The following is a 17260-nucleotide window of genomic DNA, read 5'->3' on the forward strand; positions in this document are numbered from 1 at the left end:
TGTGCCGGACCCCAAGAGGAGTGACTGTGGGGAGCTTCTCCCAGGCCGGGGGTTGCCTCGAATGGTGTAAGTTCTCAGCTCTCTGGCACTTTGGCGGGAGACCTGGAGGAGCACGCAGGAGGAAGCTGGGGGCACTTTTCCCTGCCACCCTTCAATAAGGCCTCTCCATCCCTGTGGCCCGCTGGAGGGGGCTCAGCTTCCCGGAAGCAGAAGGGGATGAGGACGGGTTGTCACGTGTGGGGTGGGCTTCCCGGAAGCAGAAGGGGATGAGGACGGGTTGTCACGTGTGGGGTGGTTTCCCTTTGGCCGGGAGCCTCAGGCCTCTGGCTCTAATGGGTAGCAGAGATTTGGGTGTTGAAATTCCTCCTCCTCTTACTTCACAGCTGTTGCTCAAAGACCTCCTCTCTGCTCCCTCCCATTCTCAGCCCAAGCTCTTGATTTCTGTGCCCAGTCCGTGCCTTGCCAAAGCCCCCGCGTCCGCTCACGGCTTGTGCACGTGTAGGCATGCACGCCCGTCCATGACATGCTGGGCATCCGGCCCCTCCTGTCTTGCTGGGCTGCTCGGGGACTCGTTAACTCTTACGCAGAGCTGCTCCAGGCTCTTCCTCACTTCTGTCCCTCCAATAATCCGCGCTGAGACAGTGCCACCAGAATTGTCCGTCTGGATACTACTCAGACATAGGAAGGAACACATTTGAGTTAGTTCTACTGAGACGGATGAACCTAGAGCCTATTACACAGAGTGAAGTAAGTCAGAAAGCGAAAAACAAATATTGGATATTAATGCATATATATGGAATCTAGAAAGACGGTACTGACAAACCTATTTGCAGGGCAGCAGTGGAGACGCAGACATAAACAGACTTACGAACAAGGACGGGAGAGGAAGGAGAGGATAGCATGAATGGACAGAGATGATGAGAGAGAGAAGCATGGGAGCATATATACTACCGTACGTAAAACAGATGGCCCAGGGTGTACGACCCAGGAAATTTGGTGTACGACCCAGGAAAGTCAAACCAGGGCTCTGTAACAACCTAGAGGGGTGGGAAAGGGTGGGACGTGGGAGGGGAGAGTCAAGAGGGAGGGGGCATATGTAGACCTGTGGCTGATTCTTGCTGATGAATGGCAGAAATCAAACCAATATTGTAGAGCAATCATCAGCCAATTAAAAAAAAAAAAGTTGTCCATCCAAATCCCAGCTCAGAGCAGGCCTCGCAGACTCCCCTTTACCATAAGCCAGCCGACTAATTGGCCAATCAGCCGACCAGCCTGGAGCTGCCACCGCACCGTCCCCCCCCACCCCCCGCACCCCTTCTGCCTGCCCTGCAAGGCCTGTCTTTCTTTACCTGGTTGCTCATCTTGTTTCCCACCGCACCTCTCTGAGTTCTGTCTTCCAGCCTGGTAAAAGGAACCCCCTCTGCCCCTCACTCACCTGGATGCCAAGTCCTCACCTCGGCACACCTTTGTCATGAACGGGTTTCTTAGACCCTCCCAACTAGCACGTGTCCACCTCTTTCCTCTGAGTTTTGGCTTCAAGGCCACTTCCTCTGGTGAATGTTCCATACCACCCCGGCCAGAAGCCACTGTCCTCTCACTGCGGTCCCAGAGCCTGGAACTCCCTCCCTCCGCCCCGTTAGAATTCTGGTGGTTTATACACAGACCTCCCCAACAGCACTGTAAACTGGGGTGAGAATGTGATTTGATGTCTGGTTCATCTAAAGCACCTAGAAAATTGCTTTGTGCATGGCAGTCCCTTGGGGGTTGAGTGGATAGATGGATGGATGAATGAGTGAATGAATGAATGCATGCATGCATACTTGACCATGGTCTTGGAGCGCTACTATCTGCTTGTTTTCTGTCCTACTGAGACAAAGAAACCTGTGTTCTCTTCAACATTTCTCGAAATGAGAAAACCCATTGGAAAACCCACAACTTCCACACTTGCCCCCACTCCTGAGTCAGAGAAATGTCACTTTGGCGGACATTTTCAGTTTCACTTTCCCAGCAAGACACCCCTTTCCCTCCCTCTCCTCCTGCCACCTTGTGGGACTGGTGGTACAGGGGGGCCCCTGGGGCTGTGAGCGTTTACTTTTGCTTTCTGGCTTTTCCCAGAGCCGAGGGGGAAACCATCATTTAGGCAGCTGCTAAAAATAGCTCTCCCCCAGTCCTGGAAAGAGAGCTTGCTTATTTTTGAAAGCGTTCCCGGCCCCCTCCCCAGCCCTGACCGTGGCTCACAAGACAAGTCAGATTGTTCGGAGTCCTGTCCTGAGGCCGACAGTGAAGTCACAACTGGGCCCCATCCACCATGTGGCCAAGCGCTGTCTGGGAGGTGGACCTGCAGAGATGGAGGGAGATAGGAGGGCCTCAGGCTGTCCATTTTTTTGTCCTATCAGAGATGGATCTCACTCCCAACAGCCTCTTAGACAGCACCCAGTGGGAACGGTATGGCAGGTGTGGAGCCTGGAGACCTGGTTTGGATCCTCAACTCACACTTTAACATCTTTCTGAGCCTCGAATATGGGAGGGAATCAGGGCAGTGATTGTGTTTACCCTACAGGAGTATGGTAGAAGTTCCAGATAAACCTTGAACATGGTAAGTATTCAAAGAATGATCATTATCACTTTATTATGATCAGAATCACTGGATTTAAAGCACAGCACTCCTGTTTTGGGCTTCCCAGGTGGTGCAGTGGTAAAGAATCTGCCTGCCAATGCAGGAAGCGCAAGAGACTCAGGTTCCATCCCTGGGTTGGGAGGATCCCCTGGAGGAGGGCATGGCAACCCACTCCAGTATTCTTGCCTGGAGAATCCCATGGATAGAGGAGCCTGGAGGACTGTAGTTCATAGGGTCGCACAGAATCAGACATGATTGAAGTGACTTAGCACGCACGCACGCACTCACTTCTGTTTTAGTGAGTAAGACAGGGTGCATGATGAGCCAGTATGCTATACTAAGTTAAACCATATGAAATGCATGGTTTTGTGGGTTAAAAACAATTGAGCAGTCAGTTACATATGATTCACGCTAATAGCACAGGGATCAGTACACTTTCTGTAAAGGGCCAGGTAGGAAATATTTTTGGCTTTGTGGGCCCTAGGGTCTCTGTTGAATAAAGCATTTATAGATGATCAGTGAGTATAGTTGTGTTGTTGTTGTTTTTAACTTTCATTGGAGTATGGTTGCTTGTAGCTGTGCTTTAATCAGACTATTTCCAAACATAGGCTGCAGTTGGATTTGACCCCCACAGTATTTGCCCGCCCCTATAATAATACGTGGGCTTCCCTCATAGCTCAGTTAATAAAGAATCTGCGAATATGTAAGAGCCATTCACACAGAGAACCCATCTGTAACTTATACAGTCAATATTCAGGTTTCTTCATAATTGTAACAGTAGCTTATCTATGTAGCTATTAAGTGTTTACTATTACTGGGTGCTATTCTAGATTCTTTACAAATATTAGCTAATTTAATGCTTATGACAACCCTATGAAGTGTGTTGACACTTCACGGACAATAATGACAACCCTATTATTTCCCCATTTTACAGATGAGGAACCTGAGGCTCAGAGAGCCTAAGTAACTTGTCTGAAGTCACATAGAGTTGATGGCAGTTGAACAGAACCCAGCCAAGTTTGTGGGGTAGAATGGGATGTCAGCAGTTCAGGAAGGGAGCAGGGGCAGGCTTGTGAGGGGTCTTGAGCCTGTTTGCTGTCCGCAGAGCTTGAGGGGAGGGTCTTCAGAGACTTGAAGTGGAGCAGCTGTGGTATAGGTGAGCAGTGGGGAGATGGGTGGGCAGAAGGCCTGGGAAGTATTGTGGCCTAGAATGGAAACACATAGACTCTTTGTTGGGAAACCAGGTTCCGGGCAAGCTGGGCTTGGGGCCATTTCCCGGCTGATGCCCAGCACCTCATGAAGGGTCAGTGTGTAGGGAGGAATCTACCAGGGGAACAGGACGTGGCTGACATTCTTTATGTTTCATGCAACCACTCTGGGGAGCTCTGGGCCCCGTTCCCAGACCCGGACCCCGGGGATCTGGTCGAGAGAGGAGGGCAGAGGAGTGCCGCCCCCCCTCTCCAGGATGCCTGGTCTCTGCCAACAAGTCACGGCACTCAGATACCCTGTTGATTACCTTTGCCCATTAGTTTAGCCTCAGATTAACAGGCAGCTGGTCGGGACTCTGACCTCACCTGTTCTGTACTATTGCTCCCTCTGCGCCTTTGCTTATGCCCTTTCCAGGAATGCCTTTCCCACCTCTAGCACCCTTCCTTAATTCTCTTCTCTCTCTTTCAAGACAAGGGGGCATGAATTTGATCTTTGGTTGGGGAACTAAGATCCTGCAAGCCATATGGCCAAAATAAGAAAAGAAAGAAAAAAGAATTCCCTGCCAGTTCAGCGATTAGGACTGTGTTCTCATTACCAAGGGTCCAGGTTCAATCCCTGGTCAGGGAACTAAGATCCCACAAACCATGTGCCTGGGCAAAAAAAAAAAAAAAAAAAGACTTTTCTCAAAGCTAGCCTAATGTCACCTTCTCCTGGAGGCTTTCCCTGACCTCCTCGTCACCCCCAGGCGTACCAGGTCACTTTCTCAGACTTTCTCGTTCCACCTTTCTTTATGGTCACCGCCTTGACTCCCCCAGCTCCCCCACCAGGAGGGGTCCTGCTTGAGGAAAGGGACCAGACTGTGTTTACTCCTGCACCCTCCCCACACAGGTCAGCATCCAGCACAAGGGCTGGAAACGACTTCAAGGCATGTGTGTTCCAGGGCAACACCGCTGTGCTCAGGATGTGGCTGTTGAACAAGTTGCCTGAACTTTGGGGTTCAGGTGAGAAGGGGTGAGAAGGGGTAGTCGGGCTATTAGAGGGTTGAGATAAAGCACAATGTTGTTGGCTCAGTGCCTGGCTCCTGGTTGGCACTGGGGCAGTGGCTAAGGGGAGATGCCACGGTACACCCTGCCGTTGCTGCATGTGTGGAGCTTGGGGGAGGGGATGGAGAAGAACATCCCAGGGTCCTGGCATTGGTTCCAAGAGCTAAAGGAAGGGTCCACGAGTCAGCTTTGCTTCTGTGACAAGAGCTCTGAACTGGAAGTCAGAATATTTCCTTGGGGTTCCAGCTCTGTCCCTTAGCTGCTGGCTGTCACTGATAAGCCATGTAACAGCTGCTGAAGCCTTAGTCTCGTCATCTGTGAGGGGGGATAATAGTAATAACCATCTCACAGAGTCGCTGTGAAGCTGAAATGCAATTGCAGAGCTGTGAAAACACCTGGCCCAGCCCATAGGAAATGCTCAATCATGAATTATTGAGTCTAAAGAACACTCGAGAAAGCTGTGAGTGGTTCTCAGATCAGGACATGCCTTCCATGGACACATGCCCTCTGGCTTAGTGGTCTGTAGCTTTAGAGTCAAACAGTCATATGTTTGAATCCTAGCTATGACATCACTAGCTGTGTGACTTTAGGCAAGTTACTTAACCTCTCTGAACCACAGGTTTTTGTCCCCCCCCCCCCGACCCTTAAATAATTTTTAAAAATTAGTGCCAGCAAATACCAAAGCCTCAAGTACTAATATTGTTTTGCTTTCACGTAAGACTTAGGAGTAAGCACTAATGATACTGGAATTTTGAAGCTTTAATTAATGTAAATAAAAACTGGTGAGTCGAGGACCTAGGGGCCAGGGTTTAGGGTTAAAGGTTAGGATTTTCATCTTTAAAAATCAAATGGGAGTTCTGGACTCAAGTAAGAGGAAGCACTTCCTGGCCTGGGGTGGAATGTGGGAGGAGCGCCCAGGGGCGCTGAGGACAGCCTCTGGGGGAATCTTTGTGAAGGAGGTTGAGCCAGGCGGTATGGATGGTCAGGGCTAAGGGGGCCCTCGGAGGCCTTCAGTCCAACACGGACACAGCACAGAGGGGAAACTGAGGCCCAGAGGGGACAGCATTGTGGCCCCTGACCCACCGCTGCCTCGTGACTCGCCCTGTCCTGAGTTAAGAAGCTGTGTTTTCTTCACAACGTGGAGGATGTGATCATGAGGAAGTGAAGTCTGGTCACAACCAGAGGTCTAGAGGAGACCCCGAGAGAGTTACAGGAGGGCCCGTGGATGGCGACCCGACAATCTGACGTTGTAGGCCAGTTGGTCTGTGTTTAGGGGCTGACGGTCTGGGAAGGCTTTGTCCCCACAGGGATATGGGGAGGAAGCAGGCAGACGGGAATTGTAGGGCATCGAGCTGTTGGTGTTGGGGAAGTTTCTATGGAGACAAAGGTGGGTGGTGGGGGCGGGGCGGGCATAGGTCCAGTTTCTCAGACCCAAGTCCAAGTCCACTGGGTTTTGTTCTGTTGTGGCTTCCTGTTCTTCCATATTGCTTCTCAGTTCTCCTCCATTACTCCTCTTTGTAAAAGAGGTTTTGCAGAAATGAATGGCCCTGGCCACTTCCACCTTTCCAAGTCCTGCCCAGGGTCAGTGACAAGGATTTATCTCTCCAACTAGACGTCACTCAGAGCCTGAGGAAGAGTCCTGACCCCTCTGGTCCAGGCTTCCCAGTTACTGAAGGCAAAGGTGGGTGGCTGCTTAAATCTGGCTAAGCAAGTTCCTTCAACGCCAGGACTCAACGGCCCATCTATGCTCATGGTTCAGACTTGGGGAGGGCCAGGCTCACCTTGCCGGTCATGGTGATACTGAAGCCACAGCAGTGGTGTCAGCCTTCTTAAATGAATGTCTGGGGTACTCCTGGCATTTTCCTTACATTAGATCATTTATTCTTCACTGAAACCGCATGAGGAAGATGCTATTGCCTTGGTGTCACAGATGAGGAACCTGGGGTTCTTGGAGGTTAAGACCTTATGCTCAGGGTTACTTCGCTGGAAAGGCAGAGCCAGGAGTCAAACCCCAGTCCGTCTGACTTTAGATCCTCTGCTGGAGTGGAGGAAGGATTAGAGTAGGGGTAGGAGAGAAATTGGGGTGGTGGGTGATGGAGGCAGTTCCCCCCAGTGGAGGAGAAGCAGGCAGCCTTTGGAATCTTCATACCCTCTCCTGATCTACAAGAGGCCTTGTTTACTGGAGCTATTTCTTTTTTTTTTAATACTATTTTGGTTTTTATTTTTGTTTATTTTTTGGCTGTGCCATGCAGCTTTTTGGATTTCAGTTCCTCAAACAGGAATCGAACCTGGGGCTCGGCTGTGAAAACACCAAGGCCTAACCACTGGACCACCAGGGAACTCCATGGAGCTATTTCTATACTGAGCCGTAGGGTCTGGTCTTCGCTGGGGGGTTGAGGGAGGCTGCTGAGGGTGCTGAGCAAGATGGAAACAAAGGTACTAATGTGGGAAGAGGCGCCCTGGGGAGGCAGTGACCGGACCACAGCCTGGACGCTGGCATCCTGGTTTTCAGCCCCAGCTCTGTCCCCATCGTTATGTGGCCTCAGAGAAGACATTTCCTTCTCGGACCTCAATTTTCAGCTCTCTACCGTGAAGCTAGATGCTTTCTAGCTCAGGGCTTCTGGTTTTAGTCTTGGATGTTCGGAAGGGGCCCCAAGAAAAGGAGGAAGGGACAGATTTAAGAAGGGCTCCTGGGGAGGAGGACACCCTCAGGAACATAAACACTCTGAGCGGTGGAGCAGGCCGCCCTTAAAAGGGCAAATATGCAGCGCGGCCTGGGGGTGGGGGGGAGGGAGGGTTGGTTAAGGCCCTTCTCTCTGGGGCTGGCACTTCCCGTTGTAGAGGTCTGTGTCTACTTCTTCCTTCTTCTCTCTCTCCTAAGGCCACCTTACTTCTCATACTCAGGCAAGACCTTAAAAATATTTAAAGATAGGTATGGACCTGGTGCTAACCAGTCAGGGGTCACAGCTATGAACACGGGTGTAAGACTGTCAGCCCTGCCCCTGATGCCCACCCCCCCCTTCCCAGGCCCGGAAAATTGGTTCAGGCATTGAAAAGCAAAGAACCAGGAGGGAGACTGGGGTGAGAAGTCGAGGAGGTGAAGGAAGACAGAAGAGAGTTCGCAGGGACAGTGACTGCAATCTCTGAGTCCCAGTAGTTAAGCCACCGGGAATCCTTGAGGGGAGCAAGGGGACAGTCTGGAGGTAGCGGAAGCAGCTGGCAGCCTAATGCAGATTCCTGGCATATGTTGGCAAAGACCTGGAGCAGACCTAGAGTTCGCAGGTCCTCCCAAATGTCAGCCATCCCTCCCGAGAACCCCGTCATGCCATCCAGCCCATCTCATCACACCTCTGGGACCTGCCCTTCCATTCTCTGTGCCCTCAGCAAAGCAGTCTTGCCCGCGGGACCTGGCCTGGACTCCGCATCAACATCCCAAATGGATGATGGGCAGGGGACCCAGGGAGGCCCGCCCCTATCTACCTATGGCATTAGCGCTTTACTGAGCCCGACACTGGGAGGCCAGGGTTTTGTCCCACCCACTCCTGCCCACTGGCTATCAAGTCCCCTGGAAAGCCTCAGTGTCTCCCTTCTTCCCTTGATGTCCTCAGCTCCCAGCACGTTCCAGGTCTTTGCTGACATAAACCAGGATTCTGCACTAGACTGCTAGCTGCTTCCTCCACCCTTAGCCTCGAGACTGTCCCCTTGTTCCTTTCAAGGGTTCTTGATGTCTTAACTACTAGGAATCAGATTTCAATCAGTAATTTTTTGACTGATTGATAAAGACCCCTCTTTTCTCTCTCCATGAGCTCAGGTTTTTTCCCCAATTGACCAAAAAATATTATTGAGCATCTACTAAGGACAAAGCCTTTTATTAGCCATAAAGGGGTGGGGGGTTGTCAAATAAGCAGGAGGCATGGCCTCTGTCCTCGAAGAGCCTTCACTGTAGCTGCGGAGACAATGTGCAAACTTAGAAAAGATGGCCAGTAGTACCAGGCAGGCTCAGATAGTGTGTTATTTTAGGTATCCCTGGGTCTACTAAAAAGTCTTTTTTTTTTTTTAATTGTGGTATAGTTGATGTACAATGTTGTGTTTGTTTCATGTGTAACAGCAAAGTGATTCAGATAGTGTGTTATTTTAGGTATCCCTGGGTATACTAAAAAGTCTTTTTTTTTTTTAAATTGTGGTATAGTTGATGTACAATGTTATGTTTGTTTCACGTGTAACAGCAAAGTGATTCAGATAGTGTGTTATTTTAGGTATCCCTGGCTCTACTAAAAAGTCTTTTTTTTAATTGAAGTATAGTTGATTTACAATGTTGTGTTAGTTTCAAGTGTAACTGCAAAGTGATTTTGGTTATACATACATATGTATCTATTTTTTTTCAGATTGTTTTGCCCTATAGCATGTTACAAATATTGAATATAGTTTTCTGTGCTTTATAGTAAATCTTTGTTGGTTATTCATTAATATATAGTAGTGTGTCTATGTTAATCCCAAACTCCTAATTTAATAAATTGATAAGTAAAGGGAAGGAAGGATCAAATCCCTTTGAATGAATAACCTAAAGTTTATATATATAAAACATAATTCTTGGATTGTATAGGGTAATATTTCTTAATATCTTTGAAAAATAATCCTTAGAAAAATTTTTTAAAGTTCTATGTTCAAATACATTTATTAATGTAACAATATATTTGTTCTTTTTTAATGTAGCAATATGGTTGATTTATTCTTTTTCTTAACATATGCATGTATCTATTCTCTTTCAAATTCTTTTCCCAATTAGGTTGTTATAGAATATTGAGCAGAGTTCCCTGTACTATATAGTAGGTCCTTGATGGTTATCCATTTTAAATACAGCAGTGTGTACATGTCAGTTCCAAAATCCCTAACTATTCCTTCCTCTCCTCCCCCAACCATAAGTTCATTCTCTAAGTCTGTGAGTCTATTTCTCTCTTTTAAATAAGTCCATTTGTATCATATTCTAGACTCTGCATGTAAATGATATATGATATTTCTCTGTCTGACCTCAGTCAGTATGACAATCTATAGACCCATCCATGTCCCTGCAAATGGCATTACTTTATTCTTTTTAATGGCTGAATAATATTCCATTGTAGATATGTACCAAATACATTTAATAAATGCTAGCAAACATTTAAAATGTCTGTCACAAAGTTAATAAAGATAAAGTTGGGACTTCCCTGGTGGTTCAGTGGTTGAGACTTCGCTTTCCAATGCAAGGGGTGTGGGTTCAATACCTGGTGGGAAAACTACGATCCCAGATGCTTTGTGGTGCACCCCCCCAAAAAAGAGATAAAATGGAATCAATAAAAACACCTCTTGAATGATGAGTAGCATGCATCATGCTTTATATGGGAGACTAGCTCAGATGACTAACTTATTAGCTAGTTTGTTAGAGTTTAGGAGATAAAGCAGTGTTCCCCTAGAGCTACCTCGGGTTCACTAGGAACAAGTTATGTCACAGTTATCTTTTTTTGATAAGGTTCTAGAACTTGGTTCAAGGGGATGCCTTATATTTGACATATTTGGAGCTTCCCCAAGGATGCAGGAAACAATCTCCTGTGGTGTCCTTGGGAAAAGAGGGCAGGGACTTCCCTGGTGGTCCAGTGGTTAAGACTTTACGCTTCCAATGCAGGGGACACAGGCTAGATTTCTGGTGGGGGAACTAAGATCCCACATGTTGTGCAGTGCGGCCAAAAAGAACAAAAAAAAAAGAAAGAAAGAGGGCTATATCAGTGCATGGGGTTCAAAGCTGGTTGAAGGACTGTCCCCTGAGAGTGTTAATGACTAGTTCTTTGGCATTCCCAGACAAGGAAGCTGTGTCATCTGGGTTTGTCTGTGTCCTTGTTGTGGTCAACATTTAGGGCAGTGATGTAACTAAAGGCCAGGGGGACATTCTGATCATTCCGTTAATGACCCAGATAGAGGAGAAACAACTTAAAAATACCTTGACCCCTTTGGGTATATTACCCCAAGCACTGAAAGCAGGTAGCAGCGTTCTTCACAATAGCCAAAAGGAGGAAGCAACCCCAGTGCCTGTCAACAGATGAATGGATAAACAAAATGTGGTCTCTGCATACAGTGGAATATTATTCAGTCTTAAAAAGGAAGGAAATTCTGCTACAGCTTGTATGAACCTTGAGGACATTATTCCAAGTGAAATAGGCCAGTCACAAAGAGACAACTGCTGTAGGATTCTACTCATATGAGATACTGAGAGTTGTCAGATTCTTAGAGACAGAGAGTAGAGTGGTGGTTGCCAGGGGCTGAGGGGGGAGAGAAATGGGAAGTGATTGTTTAATGAGTACAGTGGTTCTGTTTTACAAGATGGAAAAAGTAATAGAGGTGGATGGTGGTGATGGTTGCCGAGCAATGTGAATGTATTTAATGCCACTGAACTATACGTGTGAAAAATGGTAAGACAGTAAACTGCATGTTATATGCATTTTACCCACAATTTAATAAAATCTTGTCCCCAAATCTGTGATTTATCACAGATATTACAAATAAAGGTAGAATTTGATTTATATTCAAAAATTAAGATACAAAAGCGTGGGGAGAGTATGTTGAGCAGCAGTGTGGTGGGTAAACAGTGGTCTTTCTGCTGAACCCACCTAGATCTGAAACCGTGTTTTGGAAGCATTGGTCACGGATCATTTGGCCCGTTCAGGAAGCCCATGTGTGGATAATTGGACTTAATCCACCTGGAAGCTGTGTGGCCTCAATGACTAGGGCCAGAGTTCATCCTTAGGCTGGTCATCATAGAACAAGGCTTTCCCAGAGGGAAACCAAACACTCAATCCTTTCTGCTCCAGTGCCCACCCATCTCTTGGGTCTCACAGTTCCAGGCTTTCACCATAGTGGTGCCCTCTGTTTTCAGTCTGCATGGAAAGCAGATTTGACCAGATTCCCATCACTCTTGGTTGAACACCATTCCAATGATCAGCCCCATTTCTTTACCCAGGGTTCACTCTAACAGCTTCCCCAGGTCACCCCTTCTTCTGGATGGATGGGTAAACCCACACTCTGTTGATATTTCACATTCATCCAGACATGCCTGGCTACAGCAGACTGGGAAGAAAGCTGTGCAAGCCTTCCATCCTCTGCTTCCATGGAGGCCTGCACTGCAGAAGCCCAGCCATGTGGTTAGCTCAGTGTCTCCCCTGCCGTCCGACTTCAGCCCTTCCCTCCCCATTGGATGACGCTTTAAAGCAGGTATCCCCAGGCCCTGGATTAATCACATGAGTAAGGAAGCCATGCTGGAAACTGGCCTGCCCATGGACGGGGAACAGGATTTCGATCTGTACAGTCAGAGGGGGGTAGGCTGAGTGCCAGCTCTGCCCTGGAAGTCACATTCTGTGACTGCAGCCCTCCCATCTTCTCTCAGGGCACAGAGGGAGAATCTGGAAGTGTTTGCAGCTGTGGGAGAAAGTAGGAGCTTGGCTGTGGGGTCAAAGGCCCCTGAGAGTTGGCCGAAGAAGTTATGGTGGCAGAGCAGCCCCGTCCTGGCTCACCTGGCTGCCAGGCCTGACCACTCTGTCCTCTCTGTTCTACCCAGATCACGATGAGGACCTAGGGCATCTGCCTGCGGACTGTCCCCCTGGCCTGCAGTGACCATGGCCCCCCGCAAGAGGAGCCGCCATGGCCTGGGTTTCCTGTGCTGCTTTGGGGGCAGTGACCTCCCTGAGATCAACCTCCGGGACAGCCACCCTCTGCAGTACATGGAGTTCTCCAGTCCTATCCCCAATCCAGAGGAGCTGAACATCCGCTTTGCAGAGCTGGTGGTGAGTGAGGGGGTGGGGTAGAGTGAAGGGTAGGGAAGAGTGAGGGGCGGGGCAGAGTGAGGGGCGGGGCAGAGAGAGGGGCAGGGCAGAGTGAGGGGACAGGGGTAGAGTGAGGGCGGGGCAGAGTGAGGGGCGGGGCAGAGTGAGGGGCGGGGCAGAATGAGGGGGTGGGGCAGTGTGGGGGGCGGGGCAGAGTGAGGGGTGGGGCAGAGAGAGGGGCGGGGGCAGAGTGAGGGGACAGGGGTAGCGTGAGGGGCGGGGCAGAGTGAGGGGGCAGGTCAGAGTGAAGGGTAGGGCAGAGTGAGGGGGTGGGGCAGTGTGGGGGGCGGGGCAGAGTGAGGGGCGGGGTAGAGTGAGGGGCGGGGCAGAGTGAGGGGCGGGGCAGGGAGAGGGGCAGGGCAGAGTGAAGGGTGGGCAGAATGAGGGGCAGGGGCAGAGTGAAGGGGCGGGGGCAGAGTGAGGGGCGGGGGCAGAGTGAGGGGACAGGGGCAGAGTAGGGGCGGGGGCAGAGTAAGGGGGCGGGGGCAGGGTGAAGGGTGGGGCAGGGTGAAGGGGGTGGGGCAGGGTGAAGGGGATGGAGCAGGGTGAAGGGGTGGGGCAGAGTGAGGGGCGGGGCAGAGTGGGGTTGGGGTAGAGTGAGGGGGCAGGGGCAGAGTGAAGGGTGGGGCAGGGTGAAGGGGTGGGGCAGAGTGAGGGGTGGGGCAGAGTGAGGAGCGGGGCAGAGTGAAGCGGGTAGGGCAGAGTGATGGGCGGGGCAGAGTGACGGGCGAGGCAGGGTGGGCTTGGCCATGGAGTGGCAGGCCCTGGCTGGAGCAGAAGGAGCCAGACAGAGGACGGGGGCCTGTGTGCCAGGATCTTCACCTACTGAAACTCTGCTTTTGGCTGAGACTGGTCCCAGAGCACCTCAGCTGTGGGGGAGAAACAGTCAGCACTGGGATGGACACCGTGAAGCCTGTCCCCGGAAGACGGTCCTTCATTATATGTCCACTGGCCTCTAGACCTCACTGGGCAGAGGTAGGCTCCCATGAGAGGAGCAGGTGCAGACTTTGTGAAGTTGGCACCGAGGAGCCTCAGAGAACATCAGAGCGCTTGACACCTTTTTCTCATCTGCTGGCTGGGATTTCCCCGGGATCCTCTTATCTCAGACATAAGAGACAGGGTGGATTCTGTAGGCAGATTTTGGGTACCTCGGAATGGGGGAGTTTTAAAAAACTTTTAATTTTATACTGGAGTATAGCCGATTAACAGTGTTGTAATAGTTTCAGGTGAATAGCAAAGGGACTCACCCATATATATGTAAGTGTCCATTCTCCCCCAAACTCCCCTCCCATCCAGGCTGCCATGTAACATTGAGCAGAGTTCCATGTGCGATACAGTCCTTGTTGGTTATCTACTTTAAATATTGCTGTGTGTACATGTCCATCCCAAACTCCTTAACTATGCCTTTCTCCCATCATCCTTCCCCCTGCTGCCTGCTCCAGCAACCATAAGTTTATTCTCCAAGTCTGTGAGTCTCTTTCTGTTTTGTAAGTTCATTTGTATCGTTTCTTTTTAGATTTAGGGGATGGTTTTTTAAATTGAAGTATAGTTGATTTACAATATTGTGTTAATTTCTGCTGTACATCAATGTGATTCAGTTATAACTATATAGGCCTCCTTTTTTATATTCTTTTCCATGGTGGCTTATCACAGGATATTGAGTATGGTTCTCTGTGCTGTGCAGTAGGACCTTGTCATTTATGCATCCTATATATAATAACTAGCATCTGCTAACCCCAACCTTCCGCTCCACCCCTCCTCCAACCCTCTCCCCCTTGACAATCCCAAGTCTCAGATCAAGGGATGATTGACTAGAAATAGGGAGGTAGAGACGTCTGTAAGACACCTGGAAAATGGGTTGGGACTGGGATGATAACACCCCTTATCTAGCCTGGGGCAGACAGACCTCTGTCATTCATACTGGCGGCAGCTCTTCCGGATTCTCTGTGATACCCATTCAGACCACAGCAGCAGCCTGTGTGTGAAACATCCTATTCTGACCACAATGAGACAGAACAGGAAGAAGTCATGATTCTTCTCTTTGGAGGTCTGGTGGTGAGACAAAGCCTGAACACCAAAGAAATTCCCAGACGGGGGAGCAGGATCTGTGGCCATTACTCGGGCCTGAACCCCCGGGAGAGAGACCCATAAACATGGGGTCAACTACCATCAGCTCTCAGTCACTCATTCTCATGGCTGGCCTGCAGAGAAACGGTACAACATGATTGGAATGGGGTTTCCTACTTGGATTCAGTCATGGATGTATCTGATGAAGACAATCCAGCTCTTCAAAGCTTAGGACCACTGTAAGATGGAGCCATGCCTGTGTGAGAAGAAATGACCCACCTTCCTTACCACATCAGGTTCAGAAAAACTCACTGTCATGAGTTATGCCTTTCCTCCAAGTGGAGCCAGGGGTGGGAGATAGGAAATGGCAACCCACCCCAGTATTCTTTCCTGGAAAATCCCATGGACAGAGGAGCCTGATGGGCTACAGTCTATGGGGTCACAAAGAGTTGGACACAACAGAGTGACTAAGACTTTGCTTATGTAGAATAATATTTGGAGCCTGATCCGTGTTTGTCAGTCCTGCTAAGATCAATTTTTCACTCAAATACTGCTAACACCATTTTCTACATTAAGGAGTTCTTCAGTTTTCTATGGACACCAATGGATGTCCTGCAATGCAACTCCATTCTGACACTTAACTGCCCAGAGTTAGCACAGACCCCACAGGTTAAGGGATCAGATCCATGAGACTGCCCCTTACATCACACACCCATCAGAGGTGGTGGGTCCCAGGTTTCCTATGCTTCTGTCCAATGTGGCTACAAACCAGGAGTCCCCACGATCTCCTCTGAAAGTTTGGTAATTTGCTAGAACTGCTGACAGAACTCAGGAAGCACTGTGTACTGTTACCAGTTTAGTATAAAGGAGATGATAAAGAATACAAGTGAACAGCCAGAGGAAGGCGTACGGAGCGTAAAGCCCAGAAGGGTAAGGTTCCTGTCCTAAGCCCAGGAGCATCTGTCCCTGTGGGATTCGGGGTGTCCCACCCTACCATCATGTGGATGCATGCACCCACCCAGAAGCTCTCTGAGCCTTGCCATTTTGGGGGCTTTTGTGGTGGTTTCAGCAGGATAGATTTTTTTCCCCACTTTTTATTTTATATTGTAGTATAACTGATTATGGGGCTTCCCTGGTGACCTTGGAAGAAAAGCTATGACAAACCTAGACAGCATATGAAAAAGCAGAGACGTTACTTTGCCAACAAGGGTCTGTGTAGTCAAAGCTATGGTTTTTCCAGTAGTCACGTATGGATGTGAGAGTTGGACCATAAAGAAGGCCGAGTGCCAAAGAACTGATGCTTTTGAACTGTGGTGTTAGAGAAGACTCTTGAGAATCCCTTGGACTGCAAGGAGATCCAACCAGTCCATCCTAAAGGAAATCAGTCCTGAATATTCATTGGAAGGACTGATGCTGAAACTGAACCTCCAATACTTTGGCCACCTGATGTGAAGAACTGACTCATTGGAAAAGACTCTGATTCTGGGAAAGATCAAAGGCAGGAGGAGAAGTGGACAACAGAAGATGAGATGATTGGATGGCATCACTGACTCAATGGACGTGAGTTTGAGCAAGCTCCAGGAGTTGGTGATGGACAGGGAAGCCTGGCGTGCTGCAGTCCACGGGGTCGAAAAGAGTCGGACACGACTGAGCGACTGAACTGAATTGAATTGGTAACTCAAACAGTTAAGAATCTGCCTGTAATACAGGAGACCCTGGTTCGATCTTTGGGTTAGGAAGATCCCCTGGAGAAGGGAATGGCAGCCCACTCCAGTATCTTGCCTGCTTCTCCATGGACAGAGAAGCCTGGCAGGCTACAGTCCATGGGGTTGCAGAGAGTCGGACCCAACTGAGCGACTAACATACTACTACTACTGCTGCTTACAGCTAATTAACAATGTTGCAGTAGTTTCAGGTGCATAGCAGAGTGACTCAGCCATACACATCTATGTGTCCACTCTCCCCCGAACTCCTATCCCATTCAGACTGCCACATACTATTGAGCAGCGTTCCCTGTGCCATACGCAGGACCTTGTTGCTTATCCACTTTAAATACAGCTGTGTGTATATGTCCATCCCAAACTCCCTAACTATCCCTTTCTCCCACCCTTCCCCACTAGTATCCATAAGTTCGTTCTCTGAGTCTGTTTTGTAAATAAGTTCATTTGTAATGGCATGATAGATTTTTAGCTCCATCTTTAGCCCTTCCCTCCTCAGAGTCTGGGGAGTAGGGCTGAAAGTTCAAGGCTTCTAACCAAGGCCTGATCCTTCTGGTGACCAGCCCCCACCCTGAAGCTCTCTAGGGTCCACCAAGAGTCACTGCACTAGGAGAAAAGGGACTCCTATCACCCAGGAAATTCCAGCGGGTTTAGGAGCTCTATGTCAGGGACAAAAGATATTCCTGTCAGTTCTATCATTCATGAAATTCCGAGGGATTTAGGAGCTCTAAGATAGGAACTGGGAATGAAGATCAGAAA

The 17260-nt window shown here is 49.2% G+C and overlaps 1 protein-coding gene across 4 annotated transcripts in view; it reads left to right on the forward strand.

The window, feature by feature from the left end:
- The window catches only part of DAAM2 (dishevelled associated activator of morphogenesis 2), a 126540-nt gene that overhangs the window by 62469 nt on the left and 46811 nt on the right, over positions 1-17260 (forward strand). For all 4 annotated transcript variants that reach the window (XM_065913234.1, XM_065913237.1, XM_065913236.1 and 1 more), the window contains exon 2: positions 12452-12677. In XM_065913234.1, the coding sequence (XP_065769306.1) occupies positions 12510-12677 (168 nt within the window). In that variant the 5' untranslated portion in view covers positions 12452-12509. The remainder of the gene's footprint in view (positions 1-12451; positions 12678-17260) is intronic.

This window comes from Muntiacus reevesi, chromosome 20 (genome assembly GCF_963930625.1).
Source record: "Muntiacus reevesi chromosome 20, mMunRee1.1, whole genome shotgun sequence".
Lineage (NCBI taxonomy): Eukaryota > Metazoa > Chordata > Mammalia > Artiodactyla > Cervidae > Muntiacus > Muntiacus reevesi.